This window comes from Pseudorca crassidens, chromosome 6, assembly GCF_039906515.1.
Source record: "Pseudorca crassidens isolate mPseCra1 chromosome 6, mPseCra1.hap1, whole genome shotgun sequence".
Classification (NCBI taxonomy): domain Eukaryota; kingdom Metazoa; phylum Chordata; class Mammalia; order Artiodactyla; family Delphinidae; genus Pseudorca; species Pseudorca crassidens.
The window spans coordinates 25,029,042-25,053,641 of record NC_090301.1 but is presented as its reverse complement, the minus strand read 5'-3'; the positions used below and the strand labels follow the sequence as shown (position 1 = coordinate 25,053,641).

Here is a 24,600-nt window from a genome sequence, read left to right as displayed (position 1 = left end):
TCTCAGATTCTAGGTATGTGATTTCTCAAATCCTGACTGTTGACTGTGGCATCTATCTCTGTAGATACACATACAGAAGTGGAATGTTTATCTTCAGAATGAGTGTGTGTGTGGGGGGGTGGGTGTGAGAGACACAGAGAAAGGTGTGTGTGACAGAGATAGGGAGAGAGGGGAGAGAAAGAAAGAGAGGAGAATATGATTGCGTAGTTCATTTGTAATTTACTCTTTTTCTTTTGGCAGAGTATTTCAAAAGAAAGCCATGTGTTTTAAAACATAAAAAAGAAAACCAAAAGGGTTCTTGCAAGACAGACCCTAGAGCAGTTTGAAAACATCAAATAAAACCCCTCCAGCATCTTCTCCCCATGTGATGCCTTTGTACATTCATTTCAGCCTGTGGGCACATTTCCCAAGACACACAAAAGGTTTCAGTGCCATGTTGATAGATATAAACATATATGAATTACTCATTTGCCATTCAGTGTACTGAGTTCCATACTACTTTCTATTAGATTGATTTTATATGAAAATGAGTTCTTGGAAGGTAAATATTATTCCAGACTATGATTAGAAAACTAGGATTATAACAAGTTAATTACGGTATTCCTTGGATATGTGTCAACAATACCACAATATGCATGGTTATGCATCATAGTTAGAAAATATACATGCACAAATGCATGAATATCTGTATCTGTGTGCATATTAATGCATATACACATATACATATATGTATTTTATATTTACTTGGAGAGAGATATATGTGATCTATATCTATCTATCTATCTATTTACATAGATAGATATCCTCTTTTTCTGTTATCTAGTTATAAGCCTATTTTTCTGTTCCTCTCTTTGCTCTTCTAATTTATCTTTTGCTTATTTCAGGTATGTGTCTGTTTATTTTTCTTTTTAAGACTTTGACATAGATACAACCTGTTCACTTATATGAATGTATTATTACAATTGTTTTACAGAAAGCTGATTCTGTAATCTAACATAATGAGTAATATTTTATATACTACCACTTTTCAATTTTAAGTCTCAGAAACTCTGCCTTACTTATGGGGTAAAAGGTACCTACAAACATGATATAAATCTACAAACGTACGTGAAACTCTTTAAGAAGGTTTTCCTAAGCCTTTATCTTTGGAGTAAAGACTCTAATTTAGAGCATAACCCTTGAGCTTCATGTGGTCACTGAGTCTAGAAACCAAGCTGCCTCTCTGCAGTTTTGTCACATCTCCACTGTTTTGACAGCACATGGTTCATTTCTGTTTCACACACTGACAGAGAGCCCCAGGCGTGCTATAACAATTGAGCTCCCAAAACACTATCAGCACCAGCCTGCCTTTTCTCTAGACCTTCAAGTTCTCAAGCAAACAATAAGTAGGTGTTTTAATTATTTTTTAAAAACCCAAAAAATATCTTTTAAAATTGATCTTAGCTTTTTAAAATAAGTCATCAAAATATCCTTACTGCAAGTTCAGTAAGTAGGGAGAAGTGAAAAATATACTTTGTATTGTTTCTGCTTATTTAGAACAAAGCATGAGATATCTAGGCATTCAAATCCCATTCTTTCTTGTGTAATGGGATTTAAAAGAAAGCAATGATTAATGTGTTTCAGGTACAGTATAAAAGCAATCTCTGGGGAAAAGAATTCTTAGCTGAATGGGTAGCTCTACCCAGCAGAGACATTTGAATACTTTGAGAGGAACTAAGAAATTAAGAAATGAACAAAAATGAATAGGATTTGCTTGGCACCACTGGGAAACCTTGGCTTAAACTCAGTATTTAAAAATCAACTAAATTGGTTTAGTTGCTCAGCTTATGTTCTTTTCTTTTTCTCTCGAAAAGTCATTCACAATTTTTGTTTTGTTGTTGTCATTGTTGTTTTTCTGATGTTTCACAGACTTAGCAGAGAAGTAAAACAATTTATTAAAAGAACAGTGGGTCAACCTTTAATGACATATAGCTAAATGTAAATGCATGTGGATACTATTGCTACAGCACATTGTTAGGACTATGCTAGGAAATAAATAGACAATGAACAATTAAATCCTAATAAAGTCCCTAGATACCCACATGGAGTTGCATTTTTAATTAAAAGCTTGAACTTCAGTTCCCAAGTGTTCAGAAAATAAAAATACAATATCATTCTCTGCTGATTTGGGAGGGTTAATGTCATGCCCTCACTTGTTCTAAGAAAGGAAATTGAGCACTAAGAAAATGTGACTCACACTTCGCCTTAGAACATTTCCAGGATGGTAGGCAGCAGGAAGATATCATCATGTGATTAAAAAAAAAAAAAGAAAAAGAAAGAAAAGAAAGAAAACTAAAAACAAACCAAAAATTTCTATTTTGTAATTAAAAACTCAGTGCAAGAGGTATTAGGTGATATATCTAAGGTACAAGTGGGAAGAAAATATGAATCTTCTGTTTGCTAGTGAGGTTAGGCTTTACTAAAATCAAATACATCTGTCAATAAAGAACCAATACAGAACACATCATAGAGATGTGGAAAGGATTAACTAAAAAGTTAATACTCTTAAATACTACCACTCCATTGAGGACTATATAAAGAAGGAGGAAACAGGAAGGGAACTAACATATATTTTGTGTTAATCACTATGGTAGGCAGTTTGGATGCATTCTTTCATTCAGTTCTCATTTTCAGATGAGGAAACTGAGGCACAGGACTTAAATGATTTTGACGTTTCCCTTGTTAGTTGCGGTGCAAGTATGAAATTTCACATTTAACAGTTTTTAAAAATCAGGTTTGTTTTACTATTTCAAGCTGCCGGGACTAGAGGAGAGTGTGTTGGAAATATCATTTTCATAATCTAGAAACATACCTTCTCATCTAAATGACATAAACTAGATTTTAATTTTGATCATAAATCAACATTATCAGGAAAAAGTTTCATTTCTGGATCAAGAATTTTTCAATCATTTTACTTCTGAACTCTATTTTTAATACTTTGCCCTCCCCAAAACTATTCCTGACTTTACGGCCAAATCTCAGAGTATGTCTTGGGTACAACAAAAGCTACTTAATTCTCTGTGATTGTTTTTCATTTTTTCACGGGTGAAGTGCTAATCAGAGAACTATAAACTGCAACAATCAGAGTTGGCTCTTATAAAACACGTCATAGATATGTATGGATTTTCAACTTTGTATGTTCTCTGTATTTCACTGATTTTATTGCATCTTGTTCACAGGACATTTTCAACTTTACAAACTAGTTGACTTAATTAGTTGCAATTTTAATTAGAAATGTTTTGCAGAACAGAAACCACTTTGGGTGCCATCATTTTATGTTTATCTATATATGTGAAATTTAGAAATACACTATTTTTGAACCTTTGATTTCTATTAATTTGACAATTATATATTCCTCTTTACCTCTTCTTTAAAAATCTAAGATTTTGTGATTCAGAAGGAAAATGTTTCAAAGTATTCTCTAGTATTGAATAACTTACTAAGTCATATTTTAATGAATTAAATGTAAATGAACTGAAAAGATACACTAAATCTCCCCCTGATTTAAATTTAAATCAGACATCAAAATTGAATGAAATGGCTCAACAAATTCTATTCAGTTTTAAACATTTTTAAAAATATTTTATATTTAATAATAACCAAATGTAATATAAGTCACTGCCATAGTAATATGTATTAAATACATAAAACAGTTGAATAGCTACTTAAATTATGCAGATAATCTTCAATGAAAAGGAGTTGCTAACCTATTTTGTGACCTCTGATGTATTTATTTTATGCAAGTGATAGTTAGATTTTCTTAATTTTTAAGAGGCACTTGAGCCAAGACACTAATTCTTGACCCATCCCTTTCTGTGAACACCATAGGCCTGCATTTGAAGCATGATACAATTTTAATTGCAAAGATTTATCATTATGATATGTAATTTCTAAATACATGAAATGACAATGTAATGCATAGGTGTGAAATTCAGCCACGCATTCACTATGTGAAAAGTGATAGCTGTGACATAGGCTGCTTCTTGCTTCATTTCACTTTTCTACTTAGGTTAGGTAAAAGATATATTTATAGGTATGCCAAGTACTAACTACTTCATTATCTCTTCCATCTTTTCATTGCAAAACATACTAAACAGTATTCTTTGAATGACACTATAAAGCACATGTCAAATTTCATAGTATTTTGTAGATAGGTGGTGAATTTGGATTACAACTGAGTCATACATGAACTCTAGAATTACTTTTGTTTAATTTTCTTCCCTTTAGTGAATGAGAATTCATACCTAAGCACATATAGATTGAAATATATTTTTAAAAAAAACTTAAAAATTGTTAACTCCCTCTCTCTAATACCTTAAATAAAATCATTTTTGGAATAATATAGTAGAAAGAGCACTAGACTAAGACAAGGATCAAAAAACATACCTTGACCAAATGTACAACCTCTAGAGTTAATCAAAACAAAATAAAACACACAAAAAATACACTTGTTTATCTGTTTTTGTTTTTAATTCTAGTGTTAATTTTAGAAAAGGTTATCAGGCCATTTCCCAATTAGGGCACTTCACTTAATTCTGTTAGTACACTCCATCATTTTCGTTCCTAATATCTGTAGGAATAAACCTAAATAGCCTGCAGAAATGTTTTTCAATATTGTGAGAAATAATTCAATCTACTTATGCAGTCTGCATCTTTTTTACAATAATTTAACTTCTTAAGTAAGGTATCTACACTAAGCAAAGCCTCATTAGGAAATAGAAGAAAGAAAGATTGAATGAGGAGTATGACCTGGACCATATAAGTAACTTCACAGATTCTCCATTCATTCACACATAGCAGGAGATGATAAAAGTTCAGTGTCACATGACCTCCTTCCTTCTCAGAATCTCTATAGCATGGTGATAAAGGAAAATCTGGAATTATACCACCTGGCTTCAAATCTGAACCCCATAGATTATTGTGAGCTCTGTGGCATGTTGCTTAATATTTGAAAACTGCAGTTTCTTCATCTTCAAAATGTTAATAACCACAGTAACCTACTAATTGGAGTTTTATCATAAGGATGAAGAGAGACAATATTTATAAACCAGTAACATATATAGTAAATGCTTATTAATTATGGATGTCATCATTATTATTATTGTTAATAATAATAGTAATAGTAGTACATACATCCTTGGATTTATTATGCCATATAGATATTTTGTTTCCTAGATTTATTATGCTAAAAGGGGCAGGTATAGTTAAAAACAAAGACACAAAGACTAAAAGAATTTTAGTGAAATTATAGTTTAGAAGCTAGCAGAATTTATAGTAGGATTCTTGATGAGACATCACCAGATGTATAATTCTACATAATATAGAACCAACCCACCAAACATTAAAGCAGAGTGTTTAGAGGATTTGGGAACCATTAAAATTGAAATAGATATTTTGTCAATAATTGCCAGAATATGCTCATTAAATGCCGTTAAAATATCTAATTAAAGTTTGAAGTCCCTTTATTTCATAGCAGATTGAAAAATCAAAAATGCTCTTTCTGATATCAGCTTTTTTCCACATTACTGATACCACAAAAATCAAACCTCTAATTTGCATCACAGCGCAAATGAAATTGTGTGAATTGAATGGTCTTAGAAGGAAGAAAAAGGTTATGGATTATCATTTTTCTTCACTTTTCCCTGCAGGTATTCCTCAAAATTGTTATGGTTATTATGATTTAATAACCAAAACAATCTGACTTAGCTTACAATAGAATTATAGTTAGAAAGTATAAAATATATTTCACAAAATGGGCCATAAAGTATGAAGAGTAGGAGAAGGGTAAAATACTATGAGAGGTAGAATAACAGAGAAAAGCATTGCACTGAACTTCCAAGCAGACTGGTCAAAAAGATACAAGTGAAAAGATCTTCTTTTCTGTCATATATCTTATAATAATCTAACTGATATGCATTACTAAGAGAGGAATGTTTAAGGGACATTCCTAGAATAAATGATTTTTTTTTTTACCTTTGAAATTATTTCCTTCTCTTTTGCCAATACAGTCAATAAGCCAATTATATCCAGGAACAAAAAAAACAATAATTCAAATTTCCTGTTTAGTAATGTTTATTACATCAAAAGGTGTTAAGCCATGCAAATTCACTTTTACCTATTCTCTGATAGATACAGATAAATGGAAAATACCATTCATCGTTTATGAAATATTGGCCATTTCTATTGCAACTTGTTTCAAATACTTCCACAGTAGTTTTACCATTACAAGAACAGCTATTGTGCTATGATACAGAAAATAATAAGAGGTTTGTTGTATCTCTATTTTCTTTATATATTATTAATTTATCAATTCTAAAATGCATACAATTTTCATATTTAATATTGCTAAGATCTCAATTTTTCATACAATCATTTACATTTATGCTGGGATTTTACTTTTTCTCTTTTTTAGTGTGGCGTGCAAACAATGGCCAAAAATATTTTTTCAAAATTAATAATGACTTAAATTTGATGAAATATCGTAGTTACCTATTTGATAAAATGTTTCATAGAAGAGTTTCTTTTGTTATCTGTTATTAAATAAATATTATGTAACAAAGAAAAACTTTCAACATAAACTGGAACATCCTAAAGATATGGGCATTGTCTGTGCCAGAAATAATTCTCAGCAGACTTTTCAATATAGTTTCTTAGCTGTAAAAGTCATTAAAATCTCCTAGTCCTTAACTTTTTCAATGAACTTATTTAAGAAATAGACATAGGGACCTACTTATAACTAGATGCTTACACTGTGGGAAATGAAAGGGAGAATAAAAATCTCATTTATAAAAAGTCAGATTTCTGACAAACAGAAATCTAAAGTCATAATAATTAGCAGTTTAAAGCATATTAAGAAGCAAAGCACGACATCCAGAACCCAGCTTACTCAAATATAATATGGTTAGGTCCTAAATCACAAATGACACCTTTTATAACTTACAATTTGATTATATAAGTCAAACATGCTTTCAATGGTTGTAAAAATAGACTGTTTCTATTATTTGGACCAAAAGCATTCTTCTTCTCAAGTAATAATGAATGACATCTATTTCAGGAACTGCATTTAATGCTATATGTAGTTTATAATTCAACTTTCACAACTGTCTTATGAACTAAGTGTTCTCATTACACTCAGTTGAAGAGGAAATCAAGCCTCAAAACATTGAATCACTTGCCTCAAAAAAGGATTTCAACGGAGGAGGTCCGGATTCAGAGCCTGTGCTCTGATTCTCCAGGCTTGTAAATTTAATTGCCTCCTGCGTTGGGTTCAGTAAAATATGCTGTCCTTTAATGCTTCACTATCTAATATGACTGCCACTAACCACATTTGGCTATTTAAATTTAAATAAACTACATTAGATAAAATTAAAAATTAATTTCCTTCATCGCACTAGCCACCTTTCAAGTTCTCAGTAGCTACATTTGGCTAATGGCTACTCAATTATGGAGCACAGACTGAATGTTTCTATCATCACAGAAAGTTCTATTGGACAGTGCTGCTTTAGAAGGTAAAACAGATTAAAATGAAGGCACTTAACTCCACAGAGATGCTTGAGTAAAAAATAATAATAAAATAATTGGGGAAAATACATTCACATTGCAGTTGGTGGGTAAATATTTGTCAGAAATATAATATTTACTGAGAGAAAACAGGTAGAGATAATTTGGAATAGTTCATGTCTCAGTACAATGTCTTGAATATAAAAGTGGAAGAAAACAAAGCTAACAAATATTTGAATTGACATCATTTTCCAAAAGAATCCTTAACTTTACCAGTAAAACGGAGTCTATTAATAAACATTTGAGTTATGGCTGAATTCAGTAACTTCGAGTTTTAAAAAGCTGTAGTAGAGGGGCTTCCCTGGTGGCGCAGTGGTTGAGAGTCCGCCTGCCGATGTAGGGGACACGGGTTCGTGCCCCGGTCCGGGAAGATCCCACATGCCGTAGAGCAACTGGGCCCGTGAGCCACGGCCGCTGAGCCTGCGCGTCCGGAGGCTGCGCATCCGGAGCCTGTGCTCCACAACGGGAGACGCCACAACAATGAGAGGCCCGCGTACCGCAAAAAAAAAAAAAAAGCTGTAGTAGAATGGCAGTAGCTATGAAATTAGTTAATAGGTCTGATACTTTAAAGTCATATCCAGTATTTATCGTATTGTCATTTTATGTGTTTGCTTGTATTTTACTGTCAACTTACCACCATTTCCCGTACATACATTCATGATGTATTAAAGTATTATACAACAATTAAAATCAGGAAGTTCTTTCTAAAACACAACCTTCATGTCTGCTGTTTAAAGTTTGGATTGTTTATGTTTACAGCCATTTTAATATTTCACTGACTATGGCCTCACCTAGAGAAATTGTCCTAAACATTTCTTAGCAATGGCACAATATGAAGAGATGAAAAATAGGTCTAGATTCTAGAATAAGGTGCCCTTATTAGCCACAACACTTTAAGCCTCATTTCCTAGATGTAAAATTACAATAAAGATACTCTCCAGCTGTGTGTGAAACAAAGAAAAGGAACCTTGAAAGCATTTTGTGAAGTTGAAACTCCATGACAACATGGGAAATTATCAGTATCATGCCTTTGGTAAACATGGGAAGAGAACAACATGTAGCCTCATTTCTTATCTCTGGCTGAGAGTTTTAGGGTCTGCCAAGCTTGGGGCTGCCTCCTCTAACTAAACTTGTCAAAGACTCCACACGTTCTTTATTCCCGCTCAAATACAGTTGCAGGCTATCCCCAAATACCACTTACACTGCTTCTCGAGTTCTGATGTGCCATGAAGCAATGCTTCTGGCCCCAATGTTGTTTGGTGACTGGGAGTGATGCAGAGAATTTGCCAACTCTATTCAGTTGAGTATCTGCACGCCTGGCAAAGCTAATGTCCTGGGGTAAAGATGAGGTAGCTATTCTGATATCTTTGCTTTTTTTCTCAGAGTGAAAGCATGGACTTATGGTGATAACAAATCAATTTCTCTTACTACATTTAAGACCCCGAGGAGCAAAGATTTTCCTCCATCTCTAAATGTCATAAGCAAACAAGCATGGTGTCTCAACAAATGAGCTTTAATAAGGGAATTTGTTGACCTTACATATTTTCTTAGAATATATATGCTTTCTCTTAGGGAGGGGAATATACAGATCTTGGTGTATCTTAGAGACAAGAAAGAATAATGACAGGGGTTTAAAGACTTAAGCAGGAACTTTTTCTGAGAGACTCTCATAATGCTAGTTTTTCCCAAAATTTTTCCTAAGGATTCTATAGCGATGAAAAAGAATGTAGCTCACAGAATGGGACCTTTTAGGAAAACTGAATGGGATATAAATCAAGGGGGGTGCTTTTTATGGGCTGAGTAGATTTTCTTAGTACTAGTGATTGAAAACATGATGACTAGTGGAGAAAAAATGGTTCTGTTCCTTGAAAATCCCTCTTCCCATGTCTCATTTCTCCAATAACAATCTCCCCTCTGATCAGTCATATAGCAGGAGATATTCCCATTTTACCTTCATTCAATTTCATAAATTCACTCATCAGTTCTCTAAAGCTGAGAATGAGTCCTAGAAATTTGCTGAAATGGTCACACTATCTGATCCCATATTTATAACATTTTCTTTCAACTATATTTCTGTTTTACTTATACACATAAACATATTGTTATCGTTTTCCTTTTCTAGTTAATATACACTGTTTGATATGACAAGCAAACAATTCTTCTTTGAAAAATACTGATTAGAGTATCAATTTTAGAAATTGCGGACCTGATCTAAAAATTGACACCTTCATAAGAATGCGCCACTGTTTGCTGATTTCATCCGACTCACAGCATTCTCACTATAGGTTAGTTTTGATCAAATCATTTTCCAACTAATTTACTTTAAGCTAGGAGTATTCTCGGAATCATTTTTTTTTCCTACAGATATCACAATATGCTGAGTGCTTCTTCTTATGTAAATATTGGTAGTACTTTTGTCAAACATCGTATTTAACAGCAATCCCTGAACTAGGCTGGTTGAAGCCACTCATACATTACTAAGACCTTTCACAGAGCTGCTGAAGAATGCTTAGAGACTCTAGTGTCAATAAAAGAACTTAGAATGAATATGTCTCTTGTCTTGGTCAAGACAAATGTCAGGGCCAATGAAGGGTGAAACATGATGATGGGAATTTGAAATGAAGGGCTAGGGCAACAGGTGCTTGGGGTGAGACACTGAAAGACTAGAGAAGAGCTGTGAAGTACTGAAGGCAGCAATCATACTGAAAGTAGACAGAGAAAAGCCTCAGGCTTCTCACCACCGAGGAAGAGAGTTTATACTTAAAGTAATTTCTAAGTGGTATCAGAAGAAATGCTGAAACTTGGAGCATCTTTTTGTCTAAACAAATCACTTGTCAAAGCCCCAATGAAACAACAGGAACCTATTTGAATATGCAGAAACAGGTACAATTGTTTTGTCAGTGTATTGACACAAAGGAAAGCTAAAAACAAAACAATAAGAGAACTAAGATTTCCTAAGCATCCTCTATGTGAAAGGCACTGTGGTTGACAAGTTCCCTGCTTTATTTTGTTAGTGCCTATAACTAACACTGTGAGGTGGAATTTTCCTCTCAGTTTTAACAATGAAGAATCTAAATCTCAGTGAGACGTGGACTCTTATGTGATGATATGACATTTAAACAGAGATTTTTCTGATTCCACATCCATGTTCTTTTATATACACTGTCAGTTACAGGTGGCCTGTCTATTTCAAAATTAGATTATTTGACCATTACAAATAATGCCAAAGGGGGTTAAGAAATTTAAACATTAAAAGGTGCTGCATTACTCTGGTGAACTATTTTACTTAATAGCCTTTGCATACTTGAAGGCAGACATTCAGATGTAATGCTCAGATGTGACACTGTTCAAGTGTTACATCAGTTCAGATGTTGTATCTCCTAGACTAAGCATTTAACTTTACTTTGAGTCTGTCAGAATTCAGTAAATTTAATACACCCTTATTATTGTGGGCTCTCAAAATAACTTAAGCATTTTATATTTTGGTTACTTTTTTTGTGTCCACATCTCAAATAATAATCTGAGGTGACACAGTTAACCAAACAATTAGAATAGCCATAATATATTAAAGGCATTAATATATGAATCTGTAGGTCTAAAAATATGCAGCACATTTGGTTAACACTTGGAAAATATAAACTGTGTATTTGTATCATCCTAAATTTCACCCATTCAAAAGATATATTCTCATAATTCATAAGGTGAAAATTCAAATATTCTTCAATGTGAAATTTGTTAAGAAAAATGAACATATTCCTGTATTAAATTTGTACTGGACTTCCCTGGTGGTGCAGTGGTTAAGATCCACCTGCTAACATCAGGGGACATGGGTTCGATCCCTGGTCCGGGAAGATCCCACATGTCGCAGAGCAGCTAAGCCTGTGCGCCACAACTACTGAGCCCACGTGCTGCAACTACTGAAGCCCGCATGACTAGAGCCTGGCTCCGCAACAAGAGAAGCCACTGCAATGAGAAACCCGCGCACTGCAACGAAGAGTAGCCTCCACTCGCTGCAACTAGAGAAAGCCCGCGCGCAGCAACAAAGACCCAACACAGCCATAAATAAATAAATAAATAATGAATAAAAATATTTGTACCTGGCTTATCATCATTATAAATAGGACATGTATACTAGAATATATATAAGTACACAGATACTTCTCAAAGGTTCCTTCATATCTACAATATATTGATGAAATTGTATAATACTGTCCACCATTACTAACAGATGCGGTAATTTTATAAATTATAAAAGGGAAAAATAACAGTGGTTTTTATGTCCCATATAATGAAATAACCTTTATATTTTGGCCAGAAAGGTGACTAAACAAGTAGGAGCTCATCAGCTTAAGGTTGTAAGTATATTATATTAAATGTTGGCTTGAATTTCAAAGAGGAATATTTGGCTAAGAAGGAGCTGGTAAAAAAATTATCAGAACATCATCACTGGGAATGATTAATAAGAACAACAGCCACATGCAAGTGACCTTAAAAGAGGAAGTAATAATGAACTCTGTCCAGCTCTGTCCTCTGATGCAGCAGTGTCATTCCCAGTGGCCTCGAGGTGATTATATGCCTGAAGAGACACACTGATGGAAGTATGTTCTCTCTCTTGACCAGAAAAGGATGACCCAGTGTTAACAGGGCACCTAGAGCTTGCCATGACAAGTTCCTTATTCCCTTTTGGATTGTGTGGCATATCCTTAGTCTAGGGACCTGCCTCTTCTCCACTCTGCCCCACCTCAACCATAATGAACCAGGGAAATGTGAGTGGCAGCAGTAAGACAAGTCTTTCTGGAAAATATATTTAAGTATGTTTCTTGTCTTTGGGCACATCCAAAATAAAAGTATCTAAGTGAGATCTGTAGTAATGTTTATAGTCCAAGGAATAGCTTTTGGTGAGCATCAAGTTAAGTTAGTTAGAATGGGTAAAGTGGTGAGTTAATTGATATATGTATAAGTGGTAACCAACCATTAACCGTTATATATGACAGTCTTCATGTTAACCGAACATCCCTTTTACACAAAGATAGAGTTTGCAGGAGGCATACATACTATTATAAAGGCATACTAGTCTAAAGTCAACACAGCAAAAAAAGATTTCAGGAGAAACATAATATGGATACATCAAAAAGCTTTAAAATCTCAATCTCAAAATTATTTTTTACAACACTAGTATTTGTTATTTATCTTGCTGAAAGTGCTCAAAAGGAAAATTTTGCTTAAAAGGAAAGTTCTCAATAAATTATTATTGTCCTTGTAATGGTTTACCATTACGTAAAGTTGGTGTTAGACAAAATGGTAATATGGAAGAAATTTTATTCCTGGCATCTTTTTTATTTCCAAATTCTTTTATACCCACATTTCCATCCAGGCTGCTAGTGTATTGTTTGCATTCTCACACCAGTCGAGAGTATATTTCTTGTCATTCAATCAAAAACTTATCTGTTCTCTGTACCATTCCTTCTCTTCCTTCCAGGAGATAATAAATGAATGAAAATTATTTGGATCGAGTAAGTGTGAAGAGATTAACTAGATATTTTGCTACAATTTCTTGGTATCTTTAATTAATTAGAACATTGTTTCTCAAACTTTAATAGTCATCAGAATCATTGGAGGGATCCTTAAATTTGGTGGGTCACATCCCTAGAATTTCTCATCCATTAGTGCTCAGGTGAAGCCCACGAATCTGCATATCTAGAACAAGTTCCCAGGTGATGCTGATGTTGCTGGCCCCTTAAGAACTGAGTTAAAGGGCTTCCCTGGTGGCAAAGTGGTTGAGAATCTGCCTGCCAATGCAGGGGACACGGGTTCGAGCCCTGGTCTGGGAAGATCCCACACACTGCGGAGCAACTAGGCCTGTGAGCCACAACTACTGAGCCTGTGCGTCTGGAGCTTGTGCTCCGCAACAAGAGAGGCCGCGATAGTGAGAAGCCAGCACACCTCGATGAAGAGCTGCCCCCGCTTGCCGCAACTAGAGAAAGCCCTCGCACAGAAACAAGACCCAAACACAGCCAAACATAAAGAAAGAAAGAAAGAACTGAGTTAAAAATTTAATTCACTACTGTAGTTAGGTGGTGAGACATGTGACTACTCAGCAGGTTTTCTATTTCCCCTCATATTCCACAAGGTAAGTCTAAACTTAAGGCCAGCCCTGGTAGCCCTACTCTTAATATTTCAATAACATTAAATTAAAAAAGGAAAAAAAGTTTACCAATTTTCTTTGGATAGCCCATCAACAAACAAAATAAAACAAAAATCTTTTCAAAACACGAAAACAATCTCACCTAAAGTGAACTCCAATGCTTGCTTGCTACTTTAATCAGGTTACCTAGAACACTGAACTCTGTAAGATATTACTGTAGAGCAAACTTTATCTTCAATTCCTCTTTGATGAAGAGCTGAACAGTTATATGTCTCCTGTCCTTCCTCATACATTCTTACACACAAACACAGTCGTGCTTACTGTATAACTTCTGATTTTCAAAATTGGAGTTACACTCCTGATCTTATTACCTAAAATACGAACAACGATTCTAGATTATCTCTAGGAATAATGTTGGCATGTAATTGTCAACTATGTAATAAATATATTAAAATATCTGGAAATTTCCCAAATTGTCTAAATTTTCCACCGGTTATTTTACTGTACTTTTCATTAACTCATATTCAAAAAATGAATTAATAATAACTCTTGAACAAATACATATTTTTTTCTAAATACTCAAATCATTCTTTTATTCATTTATTAATTACCCATCTCTACTGCTGCACAGGAAAATATAAGGCTTTTTGGCAGCTTAGGGAATAGTAATATTTTTTAAATAATAGTGTTATATTTTGATTGAAACAAGTCAAACAACTGTCACAATCATAAGTAAGATGTGGTGTAAGCTCACTCAATAGACAAGGTATGTTTAAATGTGGCATAGTTTGACAAAATAACTCCTTTTTAATTTTTTAATAGTATTGATGTTAATGTGGAAATAAATAAGAGAACTCTTTAAAGACTAATTTTATGTGTGAAAAGATTCTTCAAATAGCACATATTTTGGAATAACATAATTTAAGTATCATAAAAATTTGAAGATAAATTTATTCAATTTTTCTTTAATATAATCAGAGAAAAATCACAAAGAAAACACAATGCTTCCTAGGCAAGTTTTAACTAGATCATGTTATTTTTAGATTCCTAATTTCAATCATTCAATTTTTCTCTATCTGTTCCATTTCCAAAAATCTTCCTCCTATCATTATTTCCATGCAAGTAGCAATTTAGTCAAATATCCTGCCCTTCAATAAGAAGACTATCTTTGAAAGAAAAAAAGGTAAAAATGTTGATGAAGGAATCTATAAATTCTGAGCAATTTGCATTTACCATTATGTCATCAATTCTATAGCAATCATGTTCAAAATAAATAACATAATCAACACTCCTTTCTTCATCCAAAATATCCCAATTTTAGCTCATGTCTAGATAACTATGAAGCTACTTCTAACTTAAAATTATATATTTTATGTCTACTGTAAATAAAAGAAGCATATAATTTTAATAACCTGACAATATTAATCTTATCTGTTTCTTAATATTTTAAGGGAATACTTCTAAAATATTTCAGATTCCAATATCAAGAAACATCAACACTGTGTGGACTCAAACGCACACAAAGTCAATAGATATTTTGATGCAAAATATATAGATCATATTAATTTACATTAAATTAATAGTTCAAACTCCTTTCTCTCACTGTGATATAATTACTAATTCGTGCATTTTGGTTACAGGCACATATGGCAAAATTCACAATTAGAATCCCTGTACCAAAACTCTGAACTATATGAATTGAAAAAATATCAGTGGGATTGCAAGGACCAGCTTACAAAACAAATTCCCTCAAAGTGTTTTTTGTAGCAAGATGATAATTTAAGTTGTTAGCAATTACCTATTTCCAACCTTAGGGGGAAAAAAATCACTGATGTTTTTAAAGCATTATGAGAACGAATTACTTATGGCATTTAGTGAGCTACTCAATAAAAGAAATCAAAACTGGATCAATACATTAGATATGTTTTTCGAAAATAAGGGATTATACAAAAAGCTAGATTAGTGGAACTAGATATAATGGTTTGTGCATTTACTGAGCTGTAACGAAAGTGAAAGTTAGGGTATTATTGCAGAGATTTGATGATATGGTCCACTGTTCACCTAAGACCACAAAACATAGCATTCTTAAACCTGCTTCATATCTCCGTTTTCAGTCACTGAGCATTTCCTTCGAGCGTACTTCTGTTCAGCTGAGATATAGTCAGACTGCATTTACAATATCTGTACATAAAACAAGGGAATCGCAGGGCATCATTTCTCATAAAATGAATAAATAGTATATACTTCAATGCTTTATAATGTTCCTCAATGTAATATACACTGGAGAAACCATACACCCATATGTGTGTGTCTATTATATTGATAATAAGAGTTCATTTGCTATTTTATATATTTTCCTTACCAGTCAAGTTCTTCAATCCAAGTTCTTGAAGTCCAAAGTTTCCATCTTTTCTGTAGTTTAAAAATATTGCCAAGGCATATCGATCTTCATAAAGTTTTGTCCCACGAATAATGCGTAAATTCTCCAGAGGCAGATAGCGAAACTGATTAAGAGCCACCAACACGTAGCCTGTGACTTCTCTTATAGACTGAAAAGACACAAACAATTGCCTGTGTTAAATAATTAAAAACTGTTTGTCAGTATGTTTATGTAGTCATTTAGATAAAAATGAGTTATTTAATTCCAATTTTCAGATTTTAATTGAATACACTAATTTCCATATTATACTATAAATAATTGCCTTGACACACAAGATCACAAGGGTTAGAATCTCATTTGAAGAATTAGTTGTATTTTTTTAAAAGTCATGAATGTGTTTATAGTAAAAAGAATGAATTTTATTGTATGAAGCATTCCTCATATTTGAGATCTGAATATAATGAAAGGAATAAAGATCTCATTCTCCGACAGACTAAAATGAGGTAAGAACACGTAACCATCAATCAAACTTTATATTTAAAGAAAACAAATTGGTAAGCTTATCACAAATAAAACAAAGATGCCTTAGTTTGTAGACTGTAGACTGTGGGACAGATTTCAAGCTGCTATATTAGTGTTTAAATCTATAGTTATCAAAGAACAATTGCCTTATACATCTCTGGCGAATATATGCATATATTTATATATAAAAATATGCATTAGATACTGATTATGGTTTCTAATTTTATTACAACCACAATTTTTATTTTGACTGTTTATTTTTTAAATGTAGTTGTCTATAATATAAGTTAATTACTTAAAGGTTTGTGAGACATTTTAAAGCAAAAAAAAAATCACAAAAAGGGCTTTAGGCTTCATCTAAAGCTATAGATTTTAGTAAAATGCAAATAATGACAGTAGTGGATATACATCTTATTTTTTTAATTAAACATAATTCAAAAGTGCTCAAATATTTGATATTATTTGATGTCAATTTCATGCTATTTTAGATCTCTTAATTTCAGATGTCCCAATGCTCAGTCCTTGGTCCTCTCTTCTATCTACTCTTCCCCCCTTGTCTTACCCAATTTTAAGGTTGATGATCTCCAAACTTTTACATCCAAACTCTCTCCTAAACTCCAGACTCATAACCAAGCCTACTCTGCATCTTCACTTGGATGCCTCATAGGCTTCTCAGATACACCTTCCCAAGACTGAACATCTATCTTCTTTCCCCATCCTCCTAACAGTCTTGGTCATCTTAGTTGATGTCAATCCATCCTTCCTGTTATTCAGGCCAAAGTCTTGGGATCATTCTTGACTTCCCTTTCCCACACCAAATGCAATTCATCCTATTTGTTCTATCTTTAAAAGGATTAGCAATTCAACCACTTAGGGCATCCACTGGTATCCTCTGAGCCACTGTCATTCTTCATCAAGATTACTGTAACGGGTCTCCCTGTTTCTACGCTTGATCCCTTTTGGTGTATTCTCAGTTAAGGCTAGCCCTGATGTTTTTAAAACATAGATCGAATCATGACACTTCAATTCTTGAAACTGAAATGCCTCCCAAATCACTCAGGGTAACAGTCAAAGTTCTTTCAAGGATGAGTCAAAACCTATATCTGTGTTGTCCAGTAGAGCAACCACTAATCATACGTGGCTACTGAACAACTGAAATGTAGCTCGTACGAACTGAGATGTGTTGTCAGTGTAAAATACACTCTGGATTTCAAAGATTGCATGTTGAAATGAAAACATTTTAGATAAACTGATTTTTACTAGATGCATTATTAAAGTTGATTTTTACCTGTTTCTTTGTACCTTTTTTTGTGGCCACATGAAAATTTTAAATTACATTTTTATGGCTCTCATTGTATTCCTACTGGACGGTGCTACACTGTATGATCTGGTCATCATTCTTTTTCTGACTTCTCTTTTTAACTCTACACCTTGCTCGCTCTTTCCAGATTTGCTGGTCTCTTTGTTGTTCTTTCAACATGCTGAGAATGGTCCTACCTTGAGGTGCTCACTGTACTTTTAAGGGCCTGAGCGTCTCTCCCTCTTATTATCTTCTTGGCTGATTTCCTCACTGCCTTCAAGTTTTTGCTCAAATCTACCTTCTCAGTTGAGGCCAAGCCTGACTGATCTGTTTAACATGGCAACCCTCCCATCTTTCCTTGCTCTAATTTTTATTGTTTCTACAGTACTTCTCACACGCTAACATAATATATAGTTTATGTATTTACTACATTTAGTATTTATAGATTTTTTTCTCTATTTCCCAGAATATAAGCACTATAAGGGCAAACATTTTAATTTGTTCACTCATGTTTCCCAGGGGACCAGAACAGTGCTAGTACTTAGTAAGAAACCAACAAATGTTTGCTGAACACTCTGGCTCTTCTCTGGCCATACCTTCACCACTAGGTAGTCTACGGAGTCCAGAGGAGTACCCACCCGCAGCCTGCAATGCCCTCTTCTAGACAGATCATGCTCCAAACCCCTGTGAACCCAGAATTCCATTCCTCAAAAGCCACCCCCCACACCCGAGTACAGGGCCTGTAATATCATCTTTCCCAGTTCTGTTCTGTCCCCCAGACCACAGACTGTGCCACCAATTTGCATACAGTTAAGAAAGATGGGTGGTCCAGGTGCAGATGTTTAAGGGGAGAGTGTATGGATCCTGGATGTGTGGACTAGAGTGTCCATTCACTTGTGTGCAAGACCTCTCACAAAACTGGATAGAACTAGGTGAAGGAGGGGCTGGAAGCTGGAGGCCATCTCTTTCTATGCCACCATATTCCTGAGGAGTCCAAAAATTCTAACATTTCACTTGGCTTTCCAGGTTGTTATAAAGATATATCCATCAAAATGGGAGGATAGAACTTATTTTATTGAATAACATTTGCTTGATTTATAATAAACAATAAGCCCCACAGTATGTAGGCCTCCATGTATATTGTCCCAGGTCCACAATTCTTTTTTTTTTTTAATTAATTTATTTATTTATATTTTTGACTGCACGTGGGCTTTCTCTAGTTGCGGCAAGCGGGGGCTACTCTTCGCTGCGGTGGGCGGGCTTCTCATTGCGGTGGCTTCTTTTGTTGCAGAGCATGGGCTCTAGGCGCGCAGGCTTCAGTAGTTTTGGCTCACGGGCTCTAGGGCGCAGGCTCAGTAGTTGTGGTACACGGGCTTAGTTGCTCCGCGGCATGTGGGATCTTCCCGGACCAGGGCTCGAACCCATGTCCCCTGCATTGGCAGGCAGATTCTTAACTGCTGCGCCACCAGGGAAGGTCCCAGGTCCACAATTCTTAAGGATAAACATGTTACCACTCATCATCGTGATGAGTAGAATGCTAATAGAGCAAAGGTGGCAACAAAGAGGCAAGGGACACATGAAACTACTCATGTCTGGCATCAAATTGGGAACTCTATGTCACAACGGGAATTCCTGAGACACTGAGCATTTTGTATGGAAGAGATGAATGCTCTGGGGAATGGGAAGAGGGGTTAAAGATCAGCAGTGGCATGCCTTGTTTGCATGCCACAATTTGTTTTAAAATCACACTTGCCTGGAATAGTGGAGCCCTAGAGCCCTACAAGTTCTCCTTCAACCACTGTTCCAATGATTGTGCTGTTATCCCTTTGAGTTCTTAAAAGAGAGATCATAAACAATTTCTAACATCATTTGGTCTAAAAAGTAAAATTATTTCATTCATTATAAAAATAATTTATTTTTTTGGCTTATATATAATTATTATCAGCTGCTCTAGGTTACAATAATAGCACTATAATAAATGTTGGGGAAGAGGATATATTATTAATCCTTTGTCTAAAACATATTATAATATCCATCATTCTTCCTAACAAACTCACCATTAGCTCTAACTTCACCTAAGAAGTGGATCTTTTTAACAAAAACTGTAAAAATCTATTGGCTTATCTTAGGATAGAAGGTCACATTGATGGGATTATCAGAGAAAACACAGGTGAAGCACACTCAGGAAAATGAAGAGGTTTATGAACAAAGACACAATGTCAGTAGGCAATTCTGCAGTGTTTATTAGAGGGATAAATTCTTTTTAGCTATTAATTGATACAGATGCACCATTTGGCATGGCTTTTGGACCACACATTAGCAGAGGCTACAAATAACCCACAAATAATAAAGCCTTTAGTATAAAAAGTGTTACGGATATAAGCCAAGAACAATGGTGAAAATATAGAGAAAAAACAACTAATCATAGAAGAGGATGCTCCAAGTGCCTTTAGCTACATGAGAAAGTAAAATATAACTAAGAGCATCTTTGTTTTCACATAGTATTTAATGTATAAATATTTGAATTAATTGCATTGTAAAATGTATGTACTCCTCATTCCAGAGTGTGCATTAAAGTATTCTTAGAAACATTTTTGTTATCTTCATAAAAGGTCAGGTTAATAGCAACAGCTACTCCCTTGTCCAGATTCTGGGACTGGAGGGATTTACTGCTTTAATTGAGATTCTTGTGCCTAAAATGAGTCTCTTTCATTACCCATTCTGCTTATTTATTACCCTCTGGTCTTGCAAAATAATGCATGTAACTTAACCATTACTTTAACAAATAATCCTTTTGCAGTGGGAACTCTGGGCATCATGATGTGTTAATGCTGAGAAAGCATATGTTCAAACCATTTTGAACAAAGCCGCCCATAAGTAGGTGATATGTAATTCATTCATGATGAATTATTTGCTAATAATGATGGTGAAGATCCTATTCACTCATCCCACATACCACTAACTCCTACACAGCAAATAATATAAATATTAAGAGGAAAAAGATTATAGCAAATCCCTCAACCCAAGATTTATATCTGGAGGGGCTCATGGAATCAAAGAATTTTTAAAGAATTATGGGAGATGAATATAAAATTCTTATATTTAAAAGCCACAAATATGCCTTGTTTTGTCCTCCTAGGTTTTCTGTTTTCCGGAATTCAGAGCCACATTCTTGTAGGTACTCTTAAAACCTTTCTGGGAACAAATATCTTGAAACATCTCAATGGGAAACTCCACTGCAGATAACATGAGCCACCAGGCACACTGATTGCAAATAAAATTACAGGAAGCAACTTAGTAATGGCAGGATTTCTTAATAATGAAAAAGGGTCAGTAACATCTTTATGAGTTAATATCGGCAGGTCACTAAGAAATATGGATAAAAAGTCAAGAGATACCTAACGGTCAATTAAGCTTACAATGTCTGATTAGGTCACATAATCATGTTAGTTATCCATTGTTCCTTTCTTTTCAGCCATTAGAAAGAATGTGAGCAGCACAAGACTTTTAAATGTCTCAAATTTTTTTATAAAAATAAAAACAAGTTTTAAGCATATGGACTTATCTGTGGAAAGTATAATGGTAAGAAATGTGGGCTCAACTACTAGGCAAAGCCAGGCTATGCTTTCTAACTTTGTGGTGTTGATCAAAATGTTTATCCTCTCTGAGCCTCAGTTTCTTCATCTTTAAAAAATAAATAGCAATACCTCTCTTATAAAGGTGTTATAAGGATTAGAAGATATAAGACAAATGTCTGTAAGAGTTCAGCAACTGCTAGCTATTACAAACACTGTTATCTCTGTTAATAGCCAAGGCAGACAAACTACCTGTGGACAATCGGAGTTGAAGACAAAAATATTTATAAGAACCATTGCTTTTAACCTCTTTGTTGTGTGACCTTCAGTATGTTTATATTTTGCCTCTTCAACTTATTCCTAAATTATTGAATTGGTTCCTTATATTGTTTCTGTGTATGTTATAGCCCTTAGTACAGACCCTGGCACTGAAAAGAGATTCAATAATGACTGTTGAATTAAAAAGGAGAATGCAACGCTTAAGTTCTTCTTAGATATTGTTTTCCATCGAAAATGATTTTATGAACGTTCTGATAATAAAAAAAAAAATCTTTGAACAACACAATCATGACTTGTGTCCAAGGACCACAGTGGTAAGTAGAAATCATCAGAATGCACCAGAAAAGAGAAAACCCTGACTCTGGTTCAGGTTCAGTATGGTTAGTCCCAGGAAGCTGCCTATTTTGTCAAATGAAAACTGAATACCCACCTACAGACATATTTCTCTTTGTGGTGCAAGCTGCTGCTGACTAAGACTGATTGATTTCCATTGTCAATGTACGCTTCCACAGCTACTTTGTTCAAGGAGTGAATACCATTGACGATCATTAAACTTTTAAATGCTTCAAAACTCTTCTAATCCAAGGGACAATTTGTTGTCCATGGCATTTGATGATGGAAATCAAAAGAAATGGAAAAATGAAAGAAATCTGACCAACTTCTCATACCATATTAGCAATAAGCTTAGAAAAAAAATGCATGGTTTGTTCTGAAGGACAAAAATTCATAACCATTTTTCCCACATAATATTTTAAGAAAAAAATGTTAAATCTGCAGTTATAAACTTCCCAGTATTTTCAGTGGGTGTCATTCAACCAAAGATTGAAGAGATTGTACTGCTGCACTGGGCTTTCCATTTACCTTCAGATCATCCCAGAAAAATCAGTCTTTATTATTTCTAAATCTCTATTGCATTTCACAACTCTTATAACCACTGTTCATTTTTTTTGTATTTGAAACAATTCTCTTATTCTTTAATTACAGTTGATTTTCTCTAATTTTGTACTTAGTGGGAATAGCGAATAGTTCCTTAAATGTTCCTTCATGTACCTTACGATTCAACTGATTGCAGTACCTCACAATTTCTGAATATTTAATCAGTGTTTAGGGAAAATTTTACACATATTAAAATCAACAATACATTCTTGGCTAAATGTGTAAAACACTGTTTTCTAGATTTTTTCCTACTCAAATTATACAACAATTCCTTGTTATTTTTCTTTAGGCACCTTTGAAAATATACCTATTCACTTTTGCCAAGACTTTCTGTAGCAAGTCAAAATAGTTCTGAATTCCTATCTTCTACTCCAGTGCCTTATGCACTCATACCCAATTAGGTATTATCCACAAGTAATACTAACATATTCCATTAGTCAAGATGTACACAAATATAATAGTGATTACTTATGATCAGTAGACTTGAATTAAATAAATCTGTAGTATCACAGAGAATAGTGCGGAGCAGAGAACTATGGGAATGGGGGATTGGGAGAAAAAAACCCCTCTGCTTGTAATGACTGCAGAATTTATGTGTTCTCTGACGGTGACAAATGTAGTAGCAAATTGCAGCCTCTCTGACAGTAGGGCTTTCCATTAAGTTTCCCTAGGCAATTAATTTCTGTCTCTGCCCTTACAGCAAACCTGGGAATTTCTAAAGCAGAGAATATTCTTAACTATGATAAGATATTAAGAAATTTACCACAAAAAAATTAGTAAGCATATAGCAACCATTACATATTCCAGTTGCATAGAGATAGAAATTGACTGTCAAATATCTAACTCACATGTGAAACCTCCAAACATTATAGAGTATTTGGCTTTAGAATCTTGCTTTCAGTTTTCCCACTTTCCTTAAAAATCCAATGATTAGACCACACTGGCAAGCAGGAGCTCAAAGTCTGATCTAATTAGATTTGGGAAAATAGAGTAACGCAAAATGTCAGGTACCTGACTGTGGTAGATTTAAATTCATCATTTTACACAGCATGAAACAACACTCAAGGGACAGAGAATCTAATCCAGTTCTTCCCAGCAAAACTGCAATCTCTCAGCTATTACCAGCCAGTCTCTTATGTGGTAGTACTGCTACCAACCCTACTCTCTAAGAAATCTACAGGCTATTCATTCATCACTGGCCACCTAGCCAGCTTTCAACTCATGACTTCCTTGCATTGAATACCATAGTTCCATTGAAACGAGAACTACTTATCTCACCTCTCTCAAAGTAATCATCTTTTTTTTTTGTCCTCTATATCTTTCTTAGCTGGCCAGAGGGTTCTTAATAATCCCTCTTCAGATCTACATTCCCAATTGGTCCTTCATCTCCTGACCTTATCTCGGCTATACTGCCATATCATAGACATTTTACACTAGAATTAGATTGTACAAATTAAATTGGGAGCTTTTGTAAATCCATTTACATAATCACACACAAATCTCAATTTTAAGTGTCTATATTTCAAAAAGAAAATCTGTACTGTTAAAATTTCCATCATCTCTAATTTAAAAATATTTTTCCCATGTGTTTATACAGGTTGGATTATATTTTTAAACCTCAATTCCAAATTGGCATTTTAATACTCTTTTATAATTATCTAAAATATAGTATTAAGATTTAGTGTTTCTGGATCAAGATGGTGAAGTAGGAAAATCCTGAGTTCACCTCCTTCCATGGACACACCAAAGCTACAAATATATACACAAAAATTATCTCTCAAAAATACCTGAAGGCTAGCAGAACAGGTTTTCTACAACTAAAGATACAAAGAAAAGGACACACTGAGATGGGTATGAGGGGCAG

The 24,600-nt window shown here is 34.3% G+C and overlaps 1 protein-coding gene across 1 annotated transcript in view; it reads right to left on the bottom strand.

The window, feature by feature from the left end:
• Positions 1 to 24,600, bottom strand: part of ERBB4 (erb-b2 receptor tyrosine kinase 4) — a 1,112,967-nt gene that overhangs the window by 502,249 nt on the left and 586,118 nt on the right. The window contains exon 3 of the mRNA XM_067740710.1: positions 16,107 to 16,293. Within this exon, the coding sequence (XP_067596811.1) occupies positions 16,107 to 16,293 (187 nt within the window). The remainder of the gene's footprint in view (positions 1 to 16,106; positions 16,294 to 24,600) is intronic.